General features: G+C 38.2%; 2 protein-coding genes across 3 annotated transcripts; one reads left to right on the plus strand and one right to left on the minus strand.

Moving 5' to 3' along the window:
* The first annotated feature begins 227 nt into the window (after positions 1-227).
* Positions 228-5,120, plus strand: LOC306882880 (ras-related protein Rab-8B-like). The gene is made up of 8 exons (XM_079437866.1): positions 228-478; positions 2,337-2,397; positions 3,890-3,950; positions 4,047-4,124; positions 4,206-4,295; positions 4,431-4,496; positions 4,617-4,667; positions 4,881-5,120. Exons 1-8 carry the CDS (start codon positions 355-357, stop codon positions 4,971-4,973), a joined length of 624 nt encoding a protein of 207 aa, XP_079293992.1. The 5' UTR covers positions 228-354; the 3' UTR covers positions 4,974-5,120.
* Positions 5,121-7,374: 2,254 nt separating this feature from the next.
* LOC306887651 (transient receptor potential cation channel subfamily M member 1-like) lies at positions 7,375-27,214 on the minus strand (the record flags this gene model as incomplete). 2 transcript variants are annotated; one of them, XM_079445579.1, is made up of 26 exons in its annotated part: positions 7,375-8,852; positions 10,090-10,222; positions 11,971-12,173; positions 12,311-12,455; positions 13,779-13,953; positions 14,060-14,311; positions 14,391-14,519; positions 14,616-14,753; positions 16,685-16,816; positions 16,902-17,130; positions 17,441-17,733; positions 17,893-17,922; positions 18,331-18,471; positions 18,757-18,807; positions 19,144-19,278; positions 19,453-19,626; positions 19,775-19,875; positions 20,050-20,122; positions 21,431-21,554; positions 21,761-21,935; positions 22,275-22,446; positions 22,572-22,696; positions 22,904-23,117; positions 23,267-23,465; positions 23,980-24,056; positions 27,125-27,214. In XM_079445579.1, the coding sequence occupies 26 exons, from the start codon at positions 27,212-27,214 to the stop codon at positions 7,637-7,639; spliced, it is 4,926 nt and encodes a 1,641-aa protein (XP_079301705.1). In that variant the 3' UTR covers positions 7,375-7,636. The 2 variants fall into 2 exon arrangements, with proteins under 2 accessions (XP_079301705.1, XP_079301704.1); XM_079445578.1 differs by lacking the exons at positions 7,375-8,852; positions 10,090-10,222; positions 11,971-12,173; ... (9 more) ...; positions 18,331-18,471; positions 27,125-27,214 and adding an exon at positions 24,768-24,865 and having other exon boundaries at positions 18,757-19,278.
* Between the last annotated feature and the right edge of the window lie 278 nt (positions 27,215-27,492).

Below are 27,492 nucleotides of genomic sequence, written 5' to 3' on the forward strand. Positions count from 1 at the left end.
ACGTTTGACTGTTACAACTAATCATTATGACCAATTCCTCATAACTTTTTTTATCTTATAATTATGACTTAGTACATCATCATTTAGACTTTTACCTAATAAATATGACTTCGTAGTTCATATATTCCCCCGCTTATCCTCTTTTATGTCAAAATTATGATTTACTAAAGCTTCCTTACCAATAACAAACCTTCTTGACGCCCCGCGTCACGCCCAGCCTCTTCCTCGCTGACTGTGAGCAGCAAAGTCGGAAACACAAGTTCAAGCGCATCTTTTATGTACCGTTAGCCGAATACCGTTACTCTGCTACCGAGCCAAAGCAAGGTAGCCAGACAGACAGGAGAAACAGAAAGCATGGCGAAAACGTACGATTATCTGTTCAAACTGCTGCTCATCGGAGACAGCGGAGTGGGCAAGACGTGTCTGCTGTTTCGATTCAGTGAGGACGCGTTCAACACCACCTTCATCTCCACTATAGGTCAGTTCACCTCTGTGGCTTCTGTGTGTACATTACAGGAATGCCTCTTATACGGCAGGAGGAGAGGAGAAATAAGTTGTTCTAGAGTTACTTGCAGGTTTACACACACGTGACTGTCTGCTGAAGTGACAGGAAGAGGCCGTGGATGTGACTGCCGCTTCACTTGAGCTATTCATCGACATGTGTTTTATTAGCGTTTCAAATGACAAACACCCGATTTTACTAAATGAAATGTCAGGATCACTTGGAATATACTACTTTAATCTGTAATTTGAACACGACGTTATAAGCATGCTGTGTTTGTAGAGCTAGCATGTGATTAGCTGTGTTGTGCTAGCGGTGTGGGTTGGACTGCACTTTAGTTTCTGTGGTTAAAGAGACGTGTAGAGTCACGTTTTACCACTAAACTAGATTTCAAGAGGGCCAGAACGAGCACTTTACTTGGTTAAGAGTAAAAAATGGGTTTGTGTGCTGTCACAGGTGGCTTATTTCATCAGCATCTGATTGCTTACAACATGGTGATGTTTCTACGTACACTTTCACTTTAAAGTTAGCATGAAATTTAATTTCATGCTAACTTTGTTTTGTAAATTCATGTTATAGATCCTATTTCGAACAATTAATCTGTGTATACGTTTAATTTTTTCATGTTTTGATCTCATCAAAGTGTCACATTTGACCCTTCTGGGAAAAACGACAGACTTCTCTCTGGTGACATATGCAGGACTTGTCCAATCGTTTAGTCTACTTAAACCTCACCCCTGCAAGCTCACATTCATCTCCCTTCACTTTTGAGTGCCACATCTCAAAATCCCATCAATCACCAATGGATTGAAAGTCCTCACCCTGCATTTTTTCTTTTTCGGTAATCTGTTTCAGTCGGATGTACGCCACAGTAGAAAAGATCTGTAGTTACTTCCTTTTCGTTGTGATTTTAACACTATTACAGAAGAAGCATTATGTTTCTTAAGTCAGCAGAGCTATAGTGTTATTCTAGAATATGGAACCCTCAAAATCAGAATGTACACATCACAAGAAATTGTACAAACATATATGGACTAGGTCATCAAGCTCATAGTTTTTAACCAAGTTACTTGTTGTGATATTTTTGACATGCCTTTAGGTAAACCTGTCTCTACTGTGGTCCAATACATCATTTCCTGTGCGAAACCCGTGCGAGAGTTCCTTGACCTTTTGTCATTGTTATGCCACAGACTTCCCCTATTGCCATAGACAATACTGGTGTGTCACTTCCTGTCCCATGTCCTGTCTGAGCTTTCACTGGTGGCAGGATTGAATGCCTCAATACACACTGCCAAGTTTTCTCATAATTGCCATAATCAGGGGCCATGTTCTGTTGCTACTGAAAGCAACGGGTTTACATGCATGTGCAAAGCCTTTTCCAACACTGCAGCCATTGAGTCGGTCAGACATATGTTACACCATTCTGACCTTTCTACACATTCCATCTCCATAGTTACGCCATGAAAACGTGCTAATGCAACAGTCCCCTTTAAGTGGAAAGCTTTGTGATGTGTTCTGAAATGAGTCAGTTTCACATTGTGGGGTGGTGCGTGGTGCAGTGGATAAGACACATGCCTTTGGTGTGAGAGACCCCGGGTTCGAATCCACTGTGAGACACCAATGTGTCCCTGAGCAAGACACTTAACCCCTAGTTGCTCCAGAGGTGTGCGACCTCTGACATATATAGCAATTGTAAGTCGCTTTGGATAAAAGCGTCAGCTAAATGAATAAATGTAAATGTAAATGTGTCATGATAGGACTGACTTTTGTCGTGTGAACACTAGGTTTTGAGATGAAGTTTCACATCACTTATTTCTAAACATTATTATTGCAGGGATTGACTTTAAAATCAGAACAATTGAGCTGGATGGGAAGAAGATCAAGCTTCAGATCTGGTGAGAACTTGCACAAGTCTGCATTATACTGTATAAAGCAAAGATGCCCAAACCTGTGTAAAGATTTGGCCGCTATGCCATATCACAAATGGGGGGAAAATAGGGAAAAAAAAATAGGGATGCTCCGATCAGGAATTTTGAGGGCGATCACAGAAAGCGGTATCTGCCGATCCGATCACCGATACTGATCTTTTTAAAGCCATCTTTTAATCATGTAGAATTATTTATAGTGATACTCCAATGAGTATTTTTAGACATTTATTCAGTGCCTGAATTTCATTTTTGAAAATGGAAGGTATTCCCTTCTTAGGTGACTCTTGTGAGAGAGGATTTTTTTAATTTGAGGGGGAAAATATACATTTATCTCACCTAAATGTTTGATCATCCAGTGCATTTTTGTTTTTACAATTGTGCAATTGTTGCAGAAAAGCTTACACACAGCACAAGCCTGATTTCACACAGGAGTCCACTACTGATGTGAACACAACATTTATCCATTATTTTGATTTCAAATCCAAACATTGTTACTGAAAATGCTTTTTCATTGTGATTCTGTTTTCTTTTACAGTAATACAATCTTTATAGACGTGCTTAAATGCAGTGAATATAAGAAACACATTATTCAATGCTTTTTACTTTTGCATTTAGGTTACTTCTAGATTAATATATTAAGTTGCTCAAGCAAGTGGCAACACATTTAAACTACTTTTCTTATGTTATCACAAACATTCTAAATTAACTTATGACTAGCAGAAACAGTCAGCTCTACTGAATTTTCTTTTGCATTTAAATCTTTATTACAAGCAATCCTGCCGTTTATAAAGAACTTTGCTTTCCATACTTCCATGAGTGCCATCTATTATTGCCTTGTTTATAAAAAGTTTTTTTTTTTTCCCCTTTAAACCTAGCCAAAAAGCCACGTGATGACTCTGAAACACAGTAGACTGTAATTATATGCATTTATAGTAATTACTACATTTTCGTGTCAATCCATGTTCATATTTACCGCAAACAATGTGCTGTCACTTTGATTCGGTGCGTGCAGTACAGCAAAGATAGACTCGGTGCAGAAACGACCGGAGTAATGTGAATCTGGCATTATGTACGTGCGCTGCGAGTGTGCATGAGCGCACATCGGTTAGAGTGTGCATCAGCTAGAGATCGGCTTTTTTAGAGACCACCGATCAAACATCCCAAAGCAATTATCGACAGATAATGATAGGTTCCCGATCAATCGGAGCACCCCTAGAAAAAAAACATTCCATTAAAGCATATTTTGAATTTATATTGTTGCTTTACAGTTTTTTGTATTGCTTTTGAAAATCATTGAATTTGGATTGAACTGGATAATATGCAGGACTTACATTAGCCCCACAACCCTCAATCAAGTTTGATTTTTCGGCCTGCCTTAGTAAAAAGTTTGGGCAAGCCTGGTATAAATTATAATGTGTACAAACTATTTTTAAATGTGTTTTTTAAATTTGCCATAAAGGGATACAGCCGGACAGGAGAGGTTCAGAACCATCACCACTGCATATTATAGAGGAGCAATGGTAATGGTCTTATTCTTTTGAGCAAATAATGCTAGATATGCTTCTGCACAGGTTACATTGCCTAATCTATGTGTTTCTTTTCTGTCATTTTCACAGGGAATTATGCTGGTGTATGATATCACAAATGAGAAATCATTTGACAACATCAAGAACTGGATCAGGAACATTGAAGAGGTGAGAAACAGATCTAATGCATGAAGTTTTCACTTTTTTCATTTAAAGTGAGATTCATTTTCCCTCTGTCTGTTTGATCAGCATGCATCATCAGATGTGGAACGGATGATATTGGGTAACAAATGTGACATGAATGATAAGAGGCAAGTTTCAAAAGAAAGAGGGGAAAAGGTATGTATCATTATGTATCAGTCATTTTCAAATGACTGAAAATCTATTTTATGAAGCAAACCTCAGTTCAGAAACAAGCTAGTGCGTAAAAATGCTGATATGTTTATTTAAACAGTTCCCTTTTTTCTGCTACAGCTAGCTATTGATTATGGAATCAAGATCTTGGAAACAAGTGCAAAATCTAGCTCAAATGTTGAAGAGGTGGGGGAAATGCTTTTGCTAAAATCAGTCTTTTTTGGATCTAATGTTGATTAATGTTTTTTGAACAAGATTTGCATTTTTTACTGATCTAGTCTAATGGCATGTTTTCTTCAATGCTAGGCCTTTGTCACTCTTGCTAGAGACATCATGACCAGATTAAACAGAAAAATGGTGAGAATGAAATATTACAATCATGTAGAAAATGTTTATCATCCTGAATCTCAGAAAATGGTTAGGCTTAGTACTACTCACTGACAACTCGAATACAGAAATATAAGATGTTAGTATTTTTGTCTTTATTGTGTCCAAAAAACTTTTAAATGTGGTTTTATGTCTAACACTAATGCTGAATGGATTCTTGTTTGCTTGCATCTTTGTGTTTAGAATGAGAATAACCCTTCGGGAGGAGGAGGAGCAGTCAAAATCACAGAGAGACGATCCAAGAAGCCAAGCTTCTTCCGCTGCACTCTGCTCTAACCTGGCAACTTCTGCAGCCTCAGTGTGTGAATGATTTCATTTCTCTTTGTGTGTTTGGCGCGCGCGTGTGTTTGTGTGAGGGTTTACAGTACCACTGGACTTTCAGCTGTTAGCTGCTGCTGAGAGCTCTGGACTTTAGTCTGCCTGATCTATATGTATTGAAGGCCTGAAGAGAGTGTGCTAGATAAAGGACTCTTGCGCTGTTCCCAAAACATTCCTTTTAAGCCAAAATATCCATCTACCTACCCCTTAACCTCCTGGATCAGTCCCAATTTAGTGTAGGCTAATTAGAATTTTGAGAGCCTTTTTTTTTTATCTTTAAAATAATTAATTACATAGTCAATTTATAGTTACGTTGATTTTAAATGGTTTATTAAAGCACCATTTAATGAAGGAAAATATATGAAGAGATTACAGTATATCGAAGTCCTGCTATTAGTTTTTGGCAATAAAGATTGTGGACCTAAAGTAGCGACTGAAGAACCTGATGGTTTGACAGTTAAATATTGGTCAAACTGAAGGGCATGCAAAATATATATATATATATATATATATATATATATATATATATATATATATATATATATATATATAATTTTTGTTGTTGTTGAATGTTTTGATATATTTTAAGTCATCCATTTTATATTTACTTAATTGTGCTTTTAGTTACTGTTCCAAAGCCGCAATAAACTGTGGAATAGAAGGCAATGTTCCACAGGTCTTCGTCTTCCCCCGTTCCCTGACTTCATGTCATTTAACTTTAACTGTAACAGAGACCAAAGTAAAAAGAAATTGAAACTGTGATGGATACTAACAGTAAAAATTTCTCCTCCTTTTTCTTTCTTTTTTGGTTGTAATCTCTCATATATATTGAGCATGAAAAAGAAAGACAAAAGAATAAAGAGAGAGGGCTAGGACCTGTTTCCTAATGCTTGTTGAAGCAGCAGCCAGCTAGGCCCTGTATATTAGTATATACAGTATTACATTTACTAATGGTATTCTATTTTTATACTCTTGTCGACGCAAGCATCTTTTACTCACCACTGCATATGAAGCACCTAAAGCATGTTAACCTGTGCTTATGCGAGATTGATTTATTTGTTAATACTTATTTTTTTAACTCATTTAAATGTTGTCACAGTATTCTGTACGTTGTCTTTTGTAATTCTATCTTTTATAAGACTCTTATGAGTGTGAAGTTGTGTGTTTACAGCACCACTGCAACAGTATCTTTTTTTTTTTTTTGAAGTCATGCACTGTTATTTGTGTGTGTGGGTCTCTTGTAGATCCTCCTCACTTCATAAACCACTTAAAGTCCCGCCTGTGAAGTCAGCTACTTAAAAAAAGAGCGCAAGATTGTAATAGCTTGAATGTGTTCAAGTGTCCTTTGAGCTTAATGGGCTATTACCAGGACCATGTGGAATTTGAAGACTTTTATCACTGATTCTGTGGGGGGAAAATACATGGCATTTTACATTTAAACATGGTTAACCAGAGCTGAGAGTACCAAACTCTCATTACCTTAGTGTATGAGAAATGTTCCAATTCTGTGTAAATCTGCAGATCTTTCCATGTACAGATTCCATGTGGGCCTGTTACAAATTGAGAACACAAACTGAAATGCTGAGAGTCAACCTAGATATTTCAGAATGCACCTAAGTTACTCAGAATGAATGAATGATTCTGTTTATGTTTAAGGGTATACGATTGCTCGAGTTCTATTGGCTTTATGCATCTGTTTGAAAGAACTCGTGCTTGTGAAGAGTGCCATTCCCAATTAAAGTGATAGTTCACCCAGAAATAAAACTTCATTAACTCACCCTCATGTCAGTCCAAACCTGGCTTTCTTTGTTCTGTGGAACATAAAAGAAAGTATTTTTTGAACGAGAAATGTGTTTTTTTTTTTGTCCATACAATGGAAGTCAATGATTCGGTTAAAACATTCTTTAAAATATGCTGATTTGTGTTCTGTAGAAAGTCATACAGGTTTGAAACAACATGAGGTTGGGCAAATAATAACAGAATCATAATTTTTGAGTGAACTATCCCTTTAATTGCCCAGTAGTCATGTTTTGAATATGCATGCAGGCACATTTGCATATTTTTCAATGAAACAGTGACAGCACTCAGCCTCCCATATGAGCATAAAGTCTTACTGACCATTCGATTCAAGCTTTTATGTCCTATTTTATAACATGTCTTCCTTGATTTTCTTGTCTGTACTGTAATATGTCAGTGTTAACAGATTATGTAAAAAAGATTAAAATATCTTTTCTAAGTTATTTACAAGTGCCTGATTTATTCTTTATGATGCTTTACCATATTAAATAATATATAATTGATATATTATATTATTGAAAGATGAAAGATGTGAAGTTGTTGAGTAATAAACAGCATAACTGAAGTTAAATTTCCCTTTATTTTGAAATAATGGGTTAGTTAATAGCTACAGCACAGAGGTAGTCCCTGATTTCCCTTTTTGCATACCAGGTTTTAGCATTCAAATTAAATAATAAATAAACATAAATGTATGTAAATATGCCTGCTAGCTAAGATGTCAATGCACAAGCATAGCTAGTGTTCGTTAGAAGTGTGATCCATACTGGAAAACAATGAAAATCAACTTTTTAACCTAACGTTACTGTGATGCTTTTGGTTTTCGCTTATTTCTGTGTGTCTGTCCTGTCTCTGGAGGGTCTGTAGTCATTGGTGTTGACTTCAAAGGCCCCAGCCAGGTCTTTCACACTACTTGCTGCTCTAGGTTTATCCAGGATGTTCCCTACAGCCTTTGCCTTTCGTGGGTTAGTGTTCAGACTCTTAGATCGGAGTGAGGGGTACATCCTGTCCTCTGCAACATACAAGTGATCTGAGTCTGTCAGCTCATCTCTTTTCTCTTCTCCTCCCTCTGTTTTGGTGCTTTCGCTATTTGCCTCTGACTGATCCTCATCTTTCTTCTCCTCACTTTCCCCTTGTTGCGTTTTTGTCCACTTGCTCTCCTTAGAAGATCCTTCTTCGTCTTGGGCCTCTCTCTGTCTTAATTTCTCTGAAGATGTCTTGGGTGAAAGTCCAAATGGGGAGTGATGAACTTTGTCATCGAAGCGTGGAGGCCAGCGACCTAATGTTGGCGATCTGCTTGCTTGATCCTGTAGGCCGTGGGGCTCCGAAGCCCACGTATTCCCTGGACTGCACAACCTCGACTGTGCCATCGAGACGTACAAAGTACCACTTTGGGATCTGTTCCCGTATGAAAGTGAGTTACTTTGAGCTTCAGTTGGGTACTGCCTCAGGGATTGCGCCCTTTCCAGAGGATGTGAAACTGCTATGTCTATTCCAGATACTAGCAGAGCTTGTGGATCTTTAGGGTGTTGAGCGGAGGTGAGTTTTGGGGATTGAGAGGTCTGGACTCTGTCTTGTGACTCGCAAGGAGAGATGATGATGTCCACACTGGAGCTGGAGCGTGTCCTTTGCCGGAGGGGCACCACATCCAGCGTGGGTCCGTAGCAAGAACCTTGATGAGGGTTTAGAAGGAGGTCGCTGCTGCCAATACTGCTGCGTCTCTCTGCGTGGCTCTTCCTGTCCCTTGACATCTCCTCACCGTGGTCCTCGGTATCCAGGTGCCAGCGGTACAAACTGTAGCCGTCGGCGCTGTTGATGCTACCTCGGCGAAGCAGGCCGGATTGGTCCACAGCCATTGAGCTCCCGGATCGAGCACGGACCAGTTCGCAGCGGTCTATGCCAGTCAGACGTTCCAGCGCGTGCATCATGCGGCCGGAGAACTCCTCTAGCTGAGCCAAGCGCAGGTCTACGGTCTGCAGAGAGGCTTTCATGGAGTGCTCTCGTTCATTCACCTCCTCTAGGCGCATGGACATGTTCTCGACTCTGCGACAACAAGTGTTTCAAATGATTGTTTTTTGTTTTAACCTCAATAGTTATTCTAAATGAAGGGCTCAACAATTAGGATGCAAGTGTGCGAGAATGTCGCACCAGATGACAGAATTGTTGCCAGCTTTTTTGGGCCAGTGCTGCATTGCCACTAAACATATTATATTCACTGAGTTAACAATTAGCAATTCTGCTAATTTGCCACAAAGACAATGTTATCTAGATGGCTAACATACAGTAGATGAGGATTTGTTGAAAGTCTCCAAAGCATAAGGGGCTGTTCATCTCACACATGATGGCGTTCTAAAAAAGCACCCTTAAGTTAAAAGAAGCTCAAGTAAAACTTTTTTCCCATTCTACTGTTCGAAAACAAAACTCAAGATGCAACTTTTTTAAAAGATAGACTACAATTTTCATTCCGCTGACTTCCATTATAGCAAATGGGAATGCGGGACATAGGAAACGCAAGCTCATGTCAATTTTTGCTGCGTTTCAATGTTCAGATTTGGTTAACTCTGACATGCAACTTTGTATCACGTCAAGCTGTGTGATCAATAGAAGGTTGGTTTGATTTTTTTGCTGAATTAGTAGTAATTAGAAGTATGCTAACTATAAATATGCAGAATCGGAGTGGAGTAGGTTGCATATTTTTACATTTTGAATGTATTATATGTTGAATTATGTTTAAAGAAACAGCAGAGTGTGATATCATATTATGAGCATTGCAGTGCCTGTAGAAAGTCTAGTATGTCCACAGCATTACTTCAGCGCTGCATTTTTAGAACATCATCATGAGTGAGATGCTGCAAAAGAGAGCAGATATGATGCAACGGTCAAAGAAATCCATATTTAGCACATATTTACTTAAAAGGGAATCAATTTGAAAGCAGTGCAGTGGAGTGCAAAAACACATTCTTTTAAAAACTACATACCAGATCGTAATGTTTTACATCGCATACAATAGTTAAAAAATCTGTTTATGAATTTATGGAGTAATATTATAATTGTGTTTTGCAGCTCATTACAAATGTTCCTTTTCTCAAAAAAAAAAAAGGGTAAGAAATTGATATAAATGCATTAAAAATGCATACAATTCATATAAAAAAAATGAATAAATTGATATAAATGCATTGCTAACTATAAAAACTGACCATTCAGAACCACAAAAGAAGATCCTTATTGTTGAGCCCTGAAATGACATTTGCAGGTGCAGTTATTATTTTTCATCCAGTACCTCTGGGAAGTAATTCGGATTCGCTCATCATTGGAAGACTGCGCCTCGTCCTCCTTCTCTCTGAAGTACTCCTCCACACACTGTTCCTCAAACTCATACAGACTCTTCAGTTCCTCCAGACTCAGAGTCAACTCTGAAAAAAAAAAATATATATATATATATACAGTCAGGTCCATAAATATTGGGACATCGACACAATTCTAACATTTTTGGCTCTATACACCACCACAATGGATTTCAAATGAAAAGAAGATGTGCTTTAACTGCAGACTGTCAGCTTTCATTTGAGGGTATTTACATCCAAATCAGGTGAACGGTGTAGGAATTACAACAGTTTGCATATGTGCCTCCCACTTGTTAAGGGACCAAAAGTAATGGGACAGAATAATAATCAGAAATCAAACTTTCACTTTTTAATACTTGGTTGCAAATCCTTTGCAGTCAATTACAGCCTGAAGTCTGGTACGCATAGACATCACCAGACGTTGGGTTTCATCCCTGGTGATGCTCTGCCAGGCCTCTACTGCAACCGTCTTCAGTTCCTGCTTGTTCTTGGGGCATTTTCCCTTCAGTTTTGTCTTCAGCAAGTGAAATGCATGCTCAATCGGATTCAGGTCAGGTGATTGACTTGGCCATTGCATAACAGTCCACTTCTTTCCCTTCAAAAACTCTTTGGTTGCTTTTGCAGTATGCTTTGGGTCATTGTCCATCTGCACTGTGAAGCGCCGTCCAGTGAGTTCTGAAGCATTTGGCTGAATATGAGCAGATAATATTGCCCGAAACACTTCAGAATTCATCCTGCTGCTTTTGTCAGCAGTCACATCATCAATAAATACAAGAGAACCAGTTCCACTGGCAGCCATACATGCCCACGCCATGACACTACCACCACCATGCTTCACTGATGAGGTGGTATGCTTAGGATCATGAGCAGTTCCTTTCCTTCTCCATACTCTTCTCTTCCCATCACTCTGGTACAAGTTGATCTTGGTCTCATCTGTCCATAGGATGTTGTTCCAGAACTGTGAAGGCTTTTTTAGATGTTGTTTGGCAAACTCTAATCTGGCCTTCCTGTTTTTGAGGCTCACCAATGGTTTACATCTTGTGGTGAACCCTCTGTATTCACTCTGGTGAAGTCTTCTCTTGATTGTTGACTTTGACACACATACACCTACCTCCTGGAGAGTGTTCTTGATCTAGCCAACTGTTGTGAAGGGTGTTTTCTTCACCAGGGAAAGAATTCTTCGGTCATCCACCACAGTTGTTTTCCGTGGTCTTCCGGGTCTTTTGGTGTTGCTGAGCTCACCGGTGCGTTCCTTCTTTTTACGAATGTTCCAAACAGTTGTTTTGGCCACGCCTAATGTTTTTGCTATCTCTCTGATGGGTTTGTTTTGTTTTTTCAGCCTAATGATGGCTTGCTTCACTGATAGTGACAGCTCTTTGGATCTCATCTTGACAGTTGACAGCAACAGATTCCAAATGCAAATAGCACACTTGAAATGAACTCTGGACCTTTTATCTGCTCATTGTAATTGGGATAATGAGGGAATAACACACACCTGGCCATGGAACAGCTGAGAAGCCAATTGTCCCATTATTTTTGGTCCCTTAACAAGTGGGAGGCACATATGCAAACTGTTGTAATTCCTACACCGTTCACCTGATTTGGATGTAAATACCCCCAAATTAAAGCTGACAGTCTGCAGTTAAAGCACATCTTGGCCGTTTCATTTGAAATCCATTGTGGTGGTGTATAGAGCCAAAAATGTTAGAATTGTGTCGATGTCCCAATATTTATGGACCTGACTGTATATGTTTTAAAATAGGTTGTTATAAAATTGATACATTGAAGCAGTAAAAATGAGTAACAGGAGTAATAACTCAGTCCGCGGTCTCTCTCATCCAGCTCTCCTTCCTGTTTCTTCCTGCAGCGGCAGCACAGGCGCTTCAACACAATGTACATGTGGCTGAAAATGATGAGGGGAGGAGGAAGCACCGGTCTGTCGTGAAAAGTCATGATGAGCTGGTAGCGTTGGAACTTCCATACTTGGTTGGAGATGGATTTCACTTCAAAGAATGTGTTACTGTGAAAGGAATGAGTTCTCTCAGTGTTGTAGTGCTGATAATGAATCTATGAGAACATAATATTGTGCTACAGTACTATGGCTCATCATTGCTTTACATCACAGTGCTTACATTTTGTGTTTATTTTTTGACTCACTTAAATACAGCAATGAGCAGGTTAACCAGTAGGATGTTGGCTACCAATAAGTAACAGGCCATGATGGCAGGTGTGAGCCAGGCCCCAGGTATACATGGAGGAAGCTTCTTCCCATCTTCATCATACATGTTTTCACCACAGGGTGCTGTCATACATTACAGAGGTTATGATCCAACCATGACGTCATTCTAAAGTGTTTGATAATTAAATTTAATTGTGGGTATAGTGGAAGAATTTTACACTCACGATTAATCTCCATCGCATAGACTATGAGTATTTAAAAAGAAAGAGAAAATGCACGGTTAAAGATTATGGAGAACTAAACAAATATTAATCATTTCACAAGCAGCCAGCCATCTAAATAGTGCATTAGGAGGGGAAGTTAAATATTTTAAAATAGTCATTGTTAAAGTTTTTTTACACTTCACACTTTAGGTGACAAAAGGAAAGATACAATACCATTCAAAGTTCTGGATAAGAAACTTTTATTCATCAAGGATCCATTAAATTGTCCAAAACTGACAGTTAAGACAAAAATATTTTAACAAAAGTCTTCCATTTAAAACATTATTTAAACTAATATTTCACAACAGTACAATTTTTACTGTATTTTATCAAATAAATGCCTTGGTGAATATAAGAGACTAATATAAAACTCATGCGAAACCAACCCTAGACCTTTGAATGGTAGTGTAGGTTTGCACAATAAGTTGTGCTGTCTTTCATAACCGTTGAAAACCATTTTCACTTACTTCTGTAAAACTACCATCATGTATTTTTATATGTTCTATATTATCATTAGATTCGTCCAAAAATAGTAAAAACTCAGTACTTGAAATTCATTTGCACTTTATCCAAAATGGACTACATGCCAAGATACTAGCAATTTTCCACAATTACTACAAAGTGCAAAAAAAGTACTCACATACAAACAAACATTTTAGTAACACAGGACCTTCCTCAGTGGAGGAACAGGTATTAAATTTTTACTCTTTTTGGAAGAATTTATTTATGACTTGAAATCATGTTATATATTACATATTTTGACAGTATTATCATTAAAAACAGTATTTTTATTTATTTATTTAATTTTAAAATTTGTTTTTCACATTCTTTTTAAATTTACATTTAATCATTTAGCAGCTTACAAATGAGAATTATACAGACACAATTTAACCAAGCAAGCAGTGAAGTGTAAAAGTGAAAGATAAATGGCAACAATCAACAGCTACAAGACATAAAGACCTAAAACTCACAAGCAGGGCAGGCAAAGACTGGCACTGTCACACACTCAGTCCATCACACATGATTCAGTAGAGGGTGAATGCCATTGCAGTATAAATGGTCATGAGATGAGACACAAATCTTTCTGTATAGTTCACAGATACAGAGAGGGTGGAATGGAGACGAGATGGGTCATCCACACATGAATCAGGAAACAGAATCTTACTATGAATTCTAGTCTTACGGTCTATCGAGTCAGCAAACACTTCTCCATAGATCATCCAGTAGGGCATGTAGAAGATATTCCTCGCCAGACGCCACGTTGGCTCCTCATCTGGGTGCAGGATGGCCTGACGAGCCACACCGAAACTCATGAGAACCACCAGCATGATCACCACAAAGTACAGCATGTCAATCATCTGCGCACACACACACACACACACACACACACACACATAAAATATCATTATTCTTCAGAAAACAAAAGCTTTTGAGCCATTAATATGTTTTTCTGCTAGTTCTCACCATTTTACCAATCATCATGACATACGGTCCCAAATACTTGTTAACTCCAAAAATGTTGAGGACACGAATGTACCAGAAGATGATGTCTACACAGTAGATGACGCGTCCGTAGCCCATGTAAGGCTCATTCTGCAATCGCAGTAACAGTCCCATGAGGAACGTGGTGATGGCAGCTAGGTCAGTGATATTCCAGTACTCTTCAAGCCATACGTTTATCTTCTGTTTCAGCTTTCCCGGCTCTGACATCAAGATCTGCACACAAACACATGTGTCCAATGAAGAAAAAATGCATACATATGACAATATAGCTATTTCTGTTTGTGTACTTCACCTGTCTAACTTTCTCTAGTCCAAGAGTGATGATGTAGGAGATGACGATCCATTCCTGCAACGATGGCCATCTCTCCATTTTCACCAGGATGATGTAATTATACAGCATCAGGTATACCAGGTAGGCAGTCTGAGTAGATACATTAATTGTTTATACATTACATTACATACAATGCATTACAACAATACATTAATCTTTGTTTTTTGCTTTTAAATAATATCATACCGTATTGAACCAGAACTTGGTAAACGGAGCATTATAAAAATAGTATATCTTCTTCCCAACAGGCACTCGTTTTTGTTTCTTTTTGCCATCTTCCTCATCACCTTTCTTAGACACTCCATCCATGCTCATGGTGCCATCCTGAAAATAAATACCCACCCTGAGAATTTTACTCACTTTCACCTCATTAAGATCCATAACAAATTAAGAAGCCAATGGTGAACATGTATTCTACCATTCAAAAGTTTAGGGTCAGTACTTTTTTCTTTTTTTTTACTGTTGTTGAAGTCTCTTTTGCTCACCAAGAGGGCATTTATTTAATCAAAAATACAGAAAAACAGTAATATTGTGAAATATTATTACAACCCGAATTCCAGAAATGTTGGGACATTTTTTTAAATTTTAATAAAACGAAAACTAAAATACTTTCAAATCACATGAGCCAATATTATTCACAATAGAACATAGATAACATAACAAATGTTTAAACTGAGAAATGTTATGCACAAAATGAAAGTGAAGTGAAGTGACATACTGCCAAGTATGGTGACCCATACTCGGAATTCGTGCTCTGCATTTAACCCATCCAACGTGCACACACACAGCAGTGAACACACACACACCGTGAACACACACCCGGAGCAGTGGGCAGCCATTTATGCTGTGGCGCTGGGGAGCTCATTTAAAATTTGATGCCTCCTACAGGTCCCAAAATAGTTAGGATGGGGGCATGTTTACTATGGTGTGGTATCTCCTTTTCTTTTCAAAACAGTTTGAAGACACCTGGCCATCGAGGTTATGAGTTTCTGGAGTTTTGGTGTTGGAATTTGGTTCTTGCCTGATATAGGTTTCCAGCTGCTGAAGAGTTCGTGGTCGTCTTTGACATATTTTTCATTTAATGATGCGCCAAGTGTTCTCTATAGGTGAAAGATCTGGACTGCAGGCAGGCCAACTCAGCACCTGGACTCTTCTACTACAAAACCATGCTGTTGTAATAGCTGCAGTATGTGGTTTTGCATTGTCCTGATGAAATACACAAGGCCTTTCCTGAAATACATGACGTCTGGAGGGGAGCATATGTTGCTCTAAAATCTTTATATACCTTTCAGTATTCATAGTGCCTTCTAAAACATGCAAGCTGCCCATACCGTATGCACTTATGCAGCCCCCTACCATCAGAGATGCAGGCTTTTGAACTGAACGCTGATAACACTCCTCTTTAGCCCGGAGGACACGGAATCCATGATTTCCAACAAGAATATCAAATTTGGACTCGTCTGACCAGAACACTTTTCCACTTTGAAACAGTCCATTTTAAATAAGCCTTGGCCCACAGGACACGATGGTGCTTCTGGACCATGTTCACACATGGCTTCCTTTTTGCATGATAGAGCTTTAGTTGGCATCTGCAGATGGCACGTCGGATTGTGTTTACCGACAGTGGTTTCTGGAAGTATTCCTGGGCCCATTTAGTAATGTCAATGACAGAATCATGCCGATGAGTGATGCAGTGTCGTCTGAGGGCCCGAAGACCATGGGCATCCAACAAAGGTCTTCGGCCTTGTCCCTTACGCACAGAGATTTCTTCAGTTTCTCTGAATCTTTTGATGATGTTATGCACTGTAGATAATGAGATTTGCAAAGGCTTTACAATTTGACGTATTCCACAGTCTTTTTACGCACTCTTTCACAGATTGGACAGCCTCTGCCCATCTTTGCTTCTGAAAGACTCTGCCTCTCTAAGACATGTTCTCCCAGCTGAATCTTTTCAAAATTTCTTGCTTTTTCAGCCCTTTGTTGCCCCCGTGCCAACTTTTGAGACCTGTAGCAGGCATCAAATTTAAAATGAGCTCATTTAGTGGATAAAACTGTAAAATTTATCCCTTTAAACATTTGTCATGTTCTCTATGTTCTGTTGTGAATAAAATATTGGCTCATGTGATTTGAAAGTCTTTTAGTTTCCATTTTATTTAAATTTTAAAAATGTCCCAACATTTCCGGAATTCGGGTTGTAGAATAAAAAAAAATGTTTTTCATTGTAATATTTAGAAATGTACTGTACATATTTTTACCTTGCCAGATTTGTTATCATCCTCTTTGTCTTTGAGCTCTTCTTTGTCTTTGGAGTTTTGGTAAGACAGATCATCTCCAGTTCGGAAGTCTAGGAGAAGAATGGTTGGAGGAAAGATGATTCCAAGGATTACCTGTGAATGATACGAAATTATAAAAATGTTGATATGTAATATTCAGTGACATATAAATATAGTGTGTTTATTTTGTATTGCAGACCTTGAGTCCATTGCTCTTGCCCACCCGCAGGCAGCCCATCCACATGTCGGTGAGCAGCATTTGGCTGCAGGTGTGGGCTATAAAGTCTCTGTGTTTGGCAGCTACAGCCAGTTTCAGACAGGTTGAGTTACTCCAGTTCTTCAGCTCATACGTCAAAAGCTTCATGGCCACCTGTTCATCATGCTTGTACGACTGATCTAGCAGCTCATACGCTAACTGACCAAATTCCCTGAGTGTGAGAGGGAGAAGAAGAGAGAGGTTTTATGAGAAGTAACACTGTTGTGTTAACAGTTCTATTCTATTTTGTTCTGTTCTATTCAGCCACATGCAACCTTCTCCTGCTTTGCCCTTCCTAAGTAAATTAATACATAAATACATACATTGTTCATAAAATACACAAATTAATCAACTACCTTTCAAAAGTTTGGGGCCAGTAAGGTTTTTAAAGAAAGTCATACTCTACTTTTTTTTCTTTTTAGCAAGGACGTATTAATTGACCAAGTGTGATAGTAAAGACATATTATAGAATAATTGCTCACTTGGAATTATTGTCCAGATCTTGCGAGATGTCGTCCACTAGTTCGCTCCGTGAGGACTCGTGTGCCATGGCTTTATAGAGTTTACATGCCACCAGAGCTTTGGCCATGGCCTCTTCTCCCCTCTGCCAGAGAAACAGTGCCATCTTTTGGCGCTTCATGAGAACAGCCCACACCATCAGCTCATGGAAGGGGTACTGGAATCGACTGACCTCTGGGTCATCAACGTCAATATCGATTTCTTCCTCTTTCTTCTTCTTCATCTTCTTTTTGCCTTTAGGTCTTGGGTCATCGTCCTGTCGAAAACAAAACGAAGTGATTGTGTCTGTAAATAGGCTACTACAAGTTTTATCTATCAGTCAAATTTCATTGTGTGTGTGTGTGTGTGAGCGAGAAAAAGTATACATATTAATACTGAATACTTACAAAACAATTTTTATGTTTTAGTAGCTTACCTCCATACCCAGGAGTTTCAAAGCTTTGGGCTAAAAGAGAACAGAAAGAGAGAGAATCAGATGTTTTTGAGCATATTTGATTATTTAATAACACATTGGTAATTTTATGTCTGTTTTAATTTCTCAAAAGTGTGGAAGCTGAGAAACAAGTTAGGCTACTATTAATAATTATCTATATTTTTGCTAGACCATAGACTAAGCAAGAACAACTAACTGGGCCATTAATCGACAAGTCAGTTATTTTTGTTTTACATTTTTCTGTAAAATATTTCTATATTTTACTATATTTTTTCTGTATGTTCTGTAGTGTTCTGTTGGCCACTATAATATTATTAAACTAAGCAATTGTGTTAGGTATAATGTGTTTTCAGGGGAAAAAAAGACTTTGTATTTTTTAGATATGCATGAGTAAGTATATAAGGGATGGTGGTAACTCACTCTTTTCAGTCCATAGAGGTTATTATAGAGTGTGCGGAAACTTTTCCTAGTATAGTGACACCGATACGCTCCTCCCATGAGGTACTCCAGAACCAAGCCAATGTCAATCAGAGTGATCTGGTAATCTGGCGGTAGGTTTCCCTGGAAACATTCATTTCATAACACCATAAGGTAACTTATTCTGTAACTGGTGAAACTACTGAAACTAGAGTGAAATAAAACTATTTATGCAATGCTCTTACACAAAACACACATACACAAATCCAAACACACAACTGCATTCACACACTGCTAAGAAGATTAAAGTATTATTCTTTAGAACAATAGGCCATAAAATTACAGAAAAATACAGTGCACGTTTTAACTCATTTTGATAACCTCGAAGACAAGAAAGACCACTGCACAAATTATTAATAATGACTTTACCTTTTTGACATCTCTGACCACAAAATGCAATGTGTTGGTCGGCCCTAATTTCTGAATTTAAAAAAAAAAAAATCATAAAACCAAACACACAATTCAGGGAAAAGCCCATTAGGCTTTGTCTTCTGTAAAACACACAGATGTTTGTGGGCTAAGTGCTTTCTCCTCAACAACAGATTGTTGATATGATAATGGATAATACTAAACACACAAATAACAATTTCAAACCATACTGCATGGAAAGCGAGAAGTGAACAGCAGTGAAAGCTCTAATAACTGGACATGTGGGTAACATTTGTTATTGGTTGTATCATTAAAACATTAAATGATGAAACAGAGAGTGGCTACGTGACCCTCTAATATTCCATAAATATATGATTGTGTGCCAACTGTGTTATAGAGTTCTTCCAGTCGTGGGATTGTCAGGAAATGGTGGATGTTGACGCCATTTTCAATAAGGAGCTTCACAAAATCCACTCTGTCAAGCACGAGTGCGTCCATCATGGCCTGCTCCAGAGAATGAACCTATTTTACACATCAACACACACACACACACACACGCGAAATTTAGCAACAAGAACATACACACATATATAGACAGAATTACTTTAATTAGAATATATATAAATCCAGCAGTGTATTCAGCGGTGAGTAAAGCAAATGCTCACTAACCCAATTTTAGTAAAGAATGAATCTTACCCAGTTAAGCAGCTCTAGTTTTCTAGGATCTGTCTCCTCGGGAGGCTCAGGTTTGGATTTGGCACCTTTGCCCTTCTTGGCCCTGGCAGGTTTACCCTTGCTGGCACGGGTGGTGATAGGGCTCTTTGGTTTATCCTGCTGGCTCGTGGATGAGGTGGGCAGGGACCCAGCAGGCTGATGATATAGACATGTAAATATGTATTCAATAACTATATAATACTGAATACAAATAATATAATATATGTATGGATGTATGTGTATATACATATATGAATACTGAGCCTCTATCTGTGTGCTATGTTTCCATTAACCCTTCACCTACAGGCCAGTGTTGTCCATGGACGAAGATTTGACTGCGAGCAATATCCACACGGTTCCAGGCCAAAGCTAAACTCAACTGGTCTGGAGCTGAGGCATTTGTGCCTGACAAACCCAAAGATTGTTAATGGAATAAGAGAGAAAGAGCTGCATTACAAATATTTTTGAAATAAATCTTTCAATTTTGATACAAACAATATACATTTCAGGAATGTTACATTTCAGTTTTCAGAACTGGTCCTGTATACTGTGTGACGTGTGGTCTGAACAAGTGTTCACCTTTCAGCAGAGCAGTTAAGATGGCCATCTCAATATCCTGCTGACCCTCTGAGGCTGTGCGGAAAACTGTGATCTGTTACAGCACAAAATGTAAAACTGTATGGAATGCATTTAATAGCATACTACTTTTATATACTACATTATACGCTACTGTTCAAAAGTTTGTGGACAGTAAGTTCTTTCTTTTGAAAGAAGTTTCTTACGCTGACCAAGGCTGCATTTATTTGATCAAAATTACAGTAAAAGCAGTGATATTGTGAAGTATTACTACAATGTAATATTTTTTTTGAAAGGTCATTTATTCCTGTGATTCCTGAATATCCAGCAGGCTTTTACTCCAGTCATATGCTCCTTCAGAAATCATAATAATCTCGAATTATTATCAGTGTTGAAAACAGTTATGCTGCTTAACATTTTTGTGGAAACTGTCATACATTTTCTTTCAGACTTTTTTTGATAGAAAAATATAAATCTTTTATAAAGTCCTTATTGCCACTTTTTAGCATTTTAATGCATTCTTGTATTTAAAAAAAAATCTTACTGACCCCAAACCACTGAGAAGTTGGGTAACTCTATGAAGGACAAGCGCAAATCGACCTACATGGTCACAGTACTTAACAATAAATAAAAAATATGAAATGAACAGTTATAGTATTTGTTTATTCACTTTTCCACAGCTGTTTTTAATTATCAAGGTTGGACAGAAATGTAATATGTATTTGTCTGTATATATATATGTTGAAAGACAATAAATTATTAGCTGGTCAGATAATATGTGAGCAATAGAGAGATCATAATGATTTGATCAAGAGAGTGGGCAGTGAGTACTAATGCATTAAAACATGCATTTATATATTACATTATGCAAACTTTTACAAGGCTCCTAAAGATAACATATTCCCAGCAACAATAAAGCTTTTTTTTATCTTAAACTTCAAAAAATGTACGATCTGAGACATCACAAATTGCTACCCAGAAAAGCCAAGATGCACAAACATGTTTGCGGATATGTGTTTTCTAAGTTTCCTCAGCGTCCCCAGGTTATGGAAATCATTTTAAACCTCATGTCTATATTTTCATGAAGGACAAAAGCACTCAATGGGATGACAGGGAAATAGGATGGAAAATTGTGAGCTGGGTGGTTTGAAATTACAACATAGGAAAAAATAGCAAAAAATAAAAAGAACAATGTATGATATGAAAAAGGCAAATGAGTCCAGATGAATAACAGTCATGTTTATTATCATATCTGTGAAATATAACACAATATAAAACAGAATGTTGCTCATAAATACACAGTATGTTTTATATTATGGCAAAAAACTTGAACAAAGTTGTCTTTAATCTGTTTTCTTGACATCTCATCCTTTATTTTACTCACCAGCTCTCTTTTCTTCAAGCACTCCATCACCATGAGATAAATCTGCTGTGCCTGATTCCGGTTGTAGTTGAATGTCTTCTGTATGGTTACTAGAAGCTGGTCTCTAACACTTTCATTAACCAACCTGCACCAGAACAAGGTAATGGAGACCAAGAAAAGGAGCTTTTAGAAACAGTGAGACCAAAGCGGTTTAATATCGCCTTTAATATTACAAATATGTTTTTTTCAACAGCACAATAACCTATCAGTAAAAATGTACTTTTTCTCTTGCAGAACTGCACCTTTAAAATTCATTAATAATCTCTGAATAATCATAAATATTTTCCTCACCCATCCTCCTCAGAGTACTTGTGAGCGAATGAAATGATATCTGATGCTCGGCCGCTGCCGTCACACACAACCACAGGTACAGGAGGCTCCTCACGCAGACTCTCCAACACAATAGAGATTACATTCGGCCCTCCTTCAAGAATCAGACACACCAAAGGGACACCATGACCCAGACCTGTACAAACACACATAAAACACACTCATGTACAAATGTGCACAAAATAAGCAGCGATTAGACATGAAAAGATACTTTTGAGCATGATTAAGATTTTTGACTGCAGAATGGGATGACGTATGGACCTCCCTTTGCTGTCCCAGCCTCATAAGGAACTCCAGGCATAGGATGACAAAGGGAAACCCAGGAGGTCACAGACTGGGCTTTCCCTCACTAGACCAACATTCATGTACTCCAACAGCGTTTTGACAGTGTTTTATTCCCTTTTGATTTGATGGCTTCATTAAAATTGTTTAACTTTCTTCAAAAAGCAGACTTAACTACTAAAAGTTGACTTACGTGTGTTGATCTTCTGCAGAGAGATGTGTTTCTCCAGCTGCCTGCGCAGTCGGACCTCCGCACCATACTTTCCGTGAGTGCCATTGTCAGCCAGAATGAAGTGGGAATGGCTGTTGTTAAGCACAGAAAGTTTGCTGAGAGGGTTGGACATGGTTTGGTAAGGTCGCGTCACCTGGTCAAAGCAAAAACACAGACACTGTCGTAATACTTCGCCCAAAAACCTCACAGAAACCAAACATCAAATATTCACTTATGCTGATTAAACACGAATGCATGCATTCCTGTGCAATGGCTTACATCTCGTCCGATCAGATCCTCTTTATTTTCCACAATACCCCATGGTGCAATTCCAATGGCACACACTTTCCCACGGGACTTGGAGGAGTGGTCTTTCAGCGCATCTCCCACATGCCGAATCACTCCTATGTAATATGAGAAGAAGGAATAAACATGAAATTATTAGTGTCTCATGTGATGGAGTCATTCGCAGTTTCTTGCACAACAGGAAAGCAGATGATTCAGTATCTGAAACAGGAACAGAAGACCATTTCATTGATGTCAGTTAGGTCACACCATGGCCTGACCTTCTTATTTTTGTGCTGCACTTCTCTGTGTTGTCAAACACCCACCTGTACTAACTCCCCCAGTGAAGATCCAGGCCCCAGTGGTAACTGCTGCTTTTATTAGGCCCTTTCCAAACACTTGCTTGAGTTTGGGTTGCAAGTCGAAGTTCTGCAGGCCTCCATGCACAGAGATCAGCAGGGTGGGCAGCTCCAGCTGCCAGTCTTTCACCATCAGATGCAGAAGGTTATCAGGCTTGGTATCATAGGACACACGGATATACTGAAGATAAACAAGAAAGAGAGGAGAGAAAATTATATGACTTTAGGGGTTCAAATGTTCAGGACAACTTTCAGGATGACTCCCAAAGTGTATGAGTACATTTCCGTGCAATGAAAAACAAATGAATCACATGGTTATCTGAAAAATACCATGGCCTTGTTCACATGACCTCCTCCCTGGAATTCAATGATGCCATATGCGTCAGTGGGCGTGGCTTGTGTGTGCTTAGCAACCGACCATTTCTCTTGTGAAGGCTCGGTCTGCACCCCCTGGCCTTCCTCTGTGCTCTTATTGGTGGAGCCAGGAAGAATAGCCACATGTTGGTTTACCAGTTGACCGCAACAACACCTACAATAGTTAGCAAAAAGGAAAAAGTCAATATTAACCGCAAAAGCATACCTCATTAATTTCTACAAGTTTATATATAACTTCTCTTGAGTGCCAAATGAACAAGCATGTTTATGAATTTAGAACTATCATGTTGCACTAAGTTTAAATTATTGTATTAATAGATTAGTCTAAAAGTACTTTGTAAATGAGTAAATCATCCAGTTTGTCTTTTCTCAAATTACAGTGAGATAAAAAATATACTGACCAGTGTTTATATTAAAGTTTCCATTTTCATATTAGTTTTACAAATTTTGTAAAATAATTCTGTTTGGCTTAAATTTATTTTATTTAGCAATTTAACTATTTCATCTTAGACTTATTTTGTTTCTATAAGCTGCCAATGCAATATTTCTTGTTTTGTAAAATATAAAATTTTTCATTTAATGTTTGTATTATATTTCAATTAACAACAACAAAAAAAGTAACAGTTTTGGTTTTAGTTTTAGTAAATTATAACAACACTGTTACTCACTTGTTGGGCTCTTTGCTGGGGAATATGTGAATGCACTCCCTTTTTAGAAATGTCCTTTCAATCCATGCCCTCTGAAACTGCAAGACACAACACAGGAGAATTTAGTTCACTCATTGACTGTCATTTAAAGTAGAATGCCAAAACATTTCCTAAATCGCTTTTGTAATCCATTACTTTAATTTCTCAGTAGCTACAAAAAAGATCAAGCTGTTCTGCAGCTTATCTGTTTATCAAATTGTTTCTGACTAACAATGTGGAAAACAATGAAAACAGCACACACTGTAAGAATATTTGTGATCATATATAGGTTACCTATATATACAGTGCACAAGTACGAATGTTTGTGTTCAGGGTTTTCACAACAGCAGTAAAGCACTCCGGGTAAATGAAATCACTTTAGCCATATTAAAATGATGAAAACAACTGAACCCTTCTAGGTCAATGCACAGTCACATTACACAGTAGTACTTCTCCCACTCACAGTTGTTTACTTTCTATTCATATATTTGTTAAGAATTTTAATTGCACTTGTATTTAAGACAATAATATATGAAAACAGGCATGTGATACATACATACAAATATATAATAAATAAATAATCTTGCACAATCATCTTAATGTTATTTGTGTAACACAAGGGTATTTACAGAAATACACCTGACCTTCAATGCAAGAAATCCTGCTGTGGAGGCTCTAGTTTACAATATTCCACCAATAAATATCTGAGGTATGTACCATCATTAACAATATCTCTTGAGCTCAAACTGACTTGCTAGACAGGCACTTACCCTTGAAAATAAAGAGAAAGACAAAAGGCTTGCATAATGGCAGGCTGTCATGAAGTCTTCCTCCAGCCTGCCTTCAACTGCCTGTGGCCTTCATTTATGGAGCAGAGGTCTGGACCACGTGTGCTGGACCTCAGCCTCAGGGTCCCATGACCACTGAAGATAATCCTGCTGGAACCTCATGACCAATCCACCAGAACACCACAAACTAAAGCCTACTCCGAGACGAGGGGCTCTCTAATCTGCCTCATTGGTCAACATGCTAATCTCTCCCATTAGCCCCTCCACACCTCTTCTTAATGCTGCTTGTTGAGGTAAACTGGGAAGGATAGGAATCAAATGAAAGATACAGGTGCCTCAAGTTCTTACTGAAGTCTTGTCAATAATTTATGATTTATATTGGAGACAGTAAGCGTGTTTTTACCTTTTTCAGAAAGGTATTCTAAAACAGTTTCTGTAGCAGCACCATATTAAAAAGCCTCCCACAGAAATCAAATTAAGCACAAGCGCTCTCATTCACAAAGAGCAGTATCGCTGAAACACAATCTGGCTCTGTCCCAAGTACATATGAGATTTGTGTTTAGACATCTGTCGACAGCTTTTGACATCTTTGGATTTGGCCATTTTAGAGCTTCATTTCTCCCAAATCCAAAAGGGTTTAGTCCTAGAAACACACATGTGGAATTTCCCATGCTGAAAGTGAAGCTGCACAGTCACACAAACCACTCTCTGAAACTGCACAAACAATATTTTTGGGAATTGTCTTTTAAGCAAAACATAAATATATATATATATTTATATGATATTAGAATCAGAATCAGAATCAGAATCAATGAATATTAGGCAAAAAATATGATATACTTTAGTTGTAGAGTGAATGTAATGTAGAATGTAAAAAAATAAAATGCATATTTTTAATATATTGTTTTTCATATGGTGTTCATATATATATATATATATATATATATATATATATATATATAATTTTTTTCAACTACACATACAGATAGCCACATAGCCAATATTGTCCTTAGCTTCCTGATAAGGACCGACTAAATTAAACAGAAAGAGTAAACCAGAAAAATCTGCTCCCACTGATCCCTAATTACAATTTAATCCCTCAAAGCTCTCACATTAACACGTCTACCCCGTGAGCAGCTACATAAAGGAGCTCTGTGAGAAGCTCAACTCAGATAATCCTCATCTAAGCAAATCAAGCAAAGAGCAAATCAACTCTGTCTGCCAATAGGAAATTAAGACTAATGTTTCCACATGGTTTACAAGAAAGAAAGATAATACAGTAAATATTCTACAATGCAACAGGATTCAGTTCCAATGGATTTTGTAAAAGGTATTTGGGGTCTTTATTCAGAATTGATAAGCCATTCCCATCCACTCATTTGGATTGCCCCAAATCATATGATTCTGGGAGTTATTATATTCTAACATTATTATGGATGATTAAAAGTGCCTTTTTTGTGAATGTTGAATTAACAAACATTGTTACAGAACATGTCCAGCTGTGAATGCTGATTATAAGCATGTATAAGTCAGTTTGTACCCAGACAAGGACGGAACAGACAGTTTACAGAGTTGGAAGGTCAAGTGAATCATGACATTGCTGCACTTTTAATGCAACCTTGAATTTTCATGAACTCCAGTACACCACTTTCCATTCCCTTGAAAAGACAAGCTGATTTGAAATGATTTCAGGTCCATTGTAAGCCCGCTGAGTGTGTTTTGTCCACTTGTGTTTGGACTCGTTCCACAGAACTCTGCATTAATCACATAAGATTGAGACTTAGAGAGAACAGGGGTTTAAGCTACCCGGGCCAGTGCTCTTTACTGGGCCATTATCAGAGATTAAAGGACAATGGCGAAAACAGGTTTTGTACTTGTGCACGTGTGTAAGTGAACACTCAGAGATCAAGACCATCACTGGAAACAATGCATTCCCCAAATAAATTTACACACATGGACAAAATCACTGCCAACAGAGACCCAAGTTCTGTTAACATTATAAAACAAGCCTGCAAAATGCAACTAAACATGCAAGTGCAAAAATCAGTCAAACCTCAAACATTCCCAATCCTAAACAAATTCAACACGAATTGAGTATGATAACATCACTTCAGTTTATTAGCCATGCCAAAGCGCAGGCATTGCCCGACAGGTAAAAGTGGGAACGATTCTAGGGGCTCACAACCATTTCTAGATTTCTAAAATAAGGGCCCAGATTTCTTAGCTGGCTCTGCTCCCAACCATAATTTGATACAGGCTTGTTTCTTCACCAACTCAAGATAACCCAGTTAGTTTCAGTAGAAATGAGGGGAATTTCAAAGCTTGTTGAGGTCTCTTACCTTCTGAGAGCCAGAGGATGTGCGTTTAATAGATGCACGCTTAAAAGACCCCTCTTTGGCCTTTTTCCCTCCAAAGCCCCTGTTGTCCATTTTTATGAGCTCCTAAAGTCCAGCCATCACCATCCAGCCTTACAGTCTCTGTGACCAGCACACAAAATGACCAACAACTGAACAGAGTGATGTCCACACTCCAGCATTCCAGTCAGACACAGTGAGATGCAAATAGTATGACGCTGACACAAAGACCCCCTTCCCTGACTACTGTGTGTAATCAGGCTTAATGGAGTTGCCCTATGAGTGATGCTTTTTAATGCAGGAGATTTATTAAATGGTGATTGAAGGTAAATCTGGGTAAAAGTCAAACAAAA

Source organism: Barbus barbus (genome assembly GCF_936440315.1).
Source record: "Barbus barbus genome assembly, chromosome: 2".
NCBI classification, from domain to species: Eukaryota; Metazoa; Chordata; class Actinopteri; order Cypriniformes; family Cyprinidae; genus Barbus; species Barbus barbus.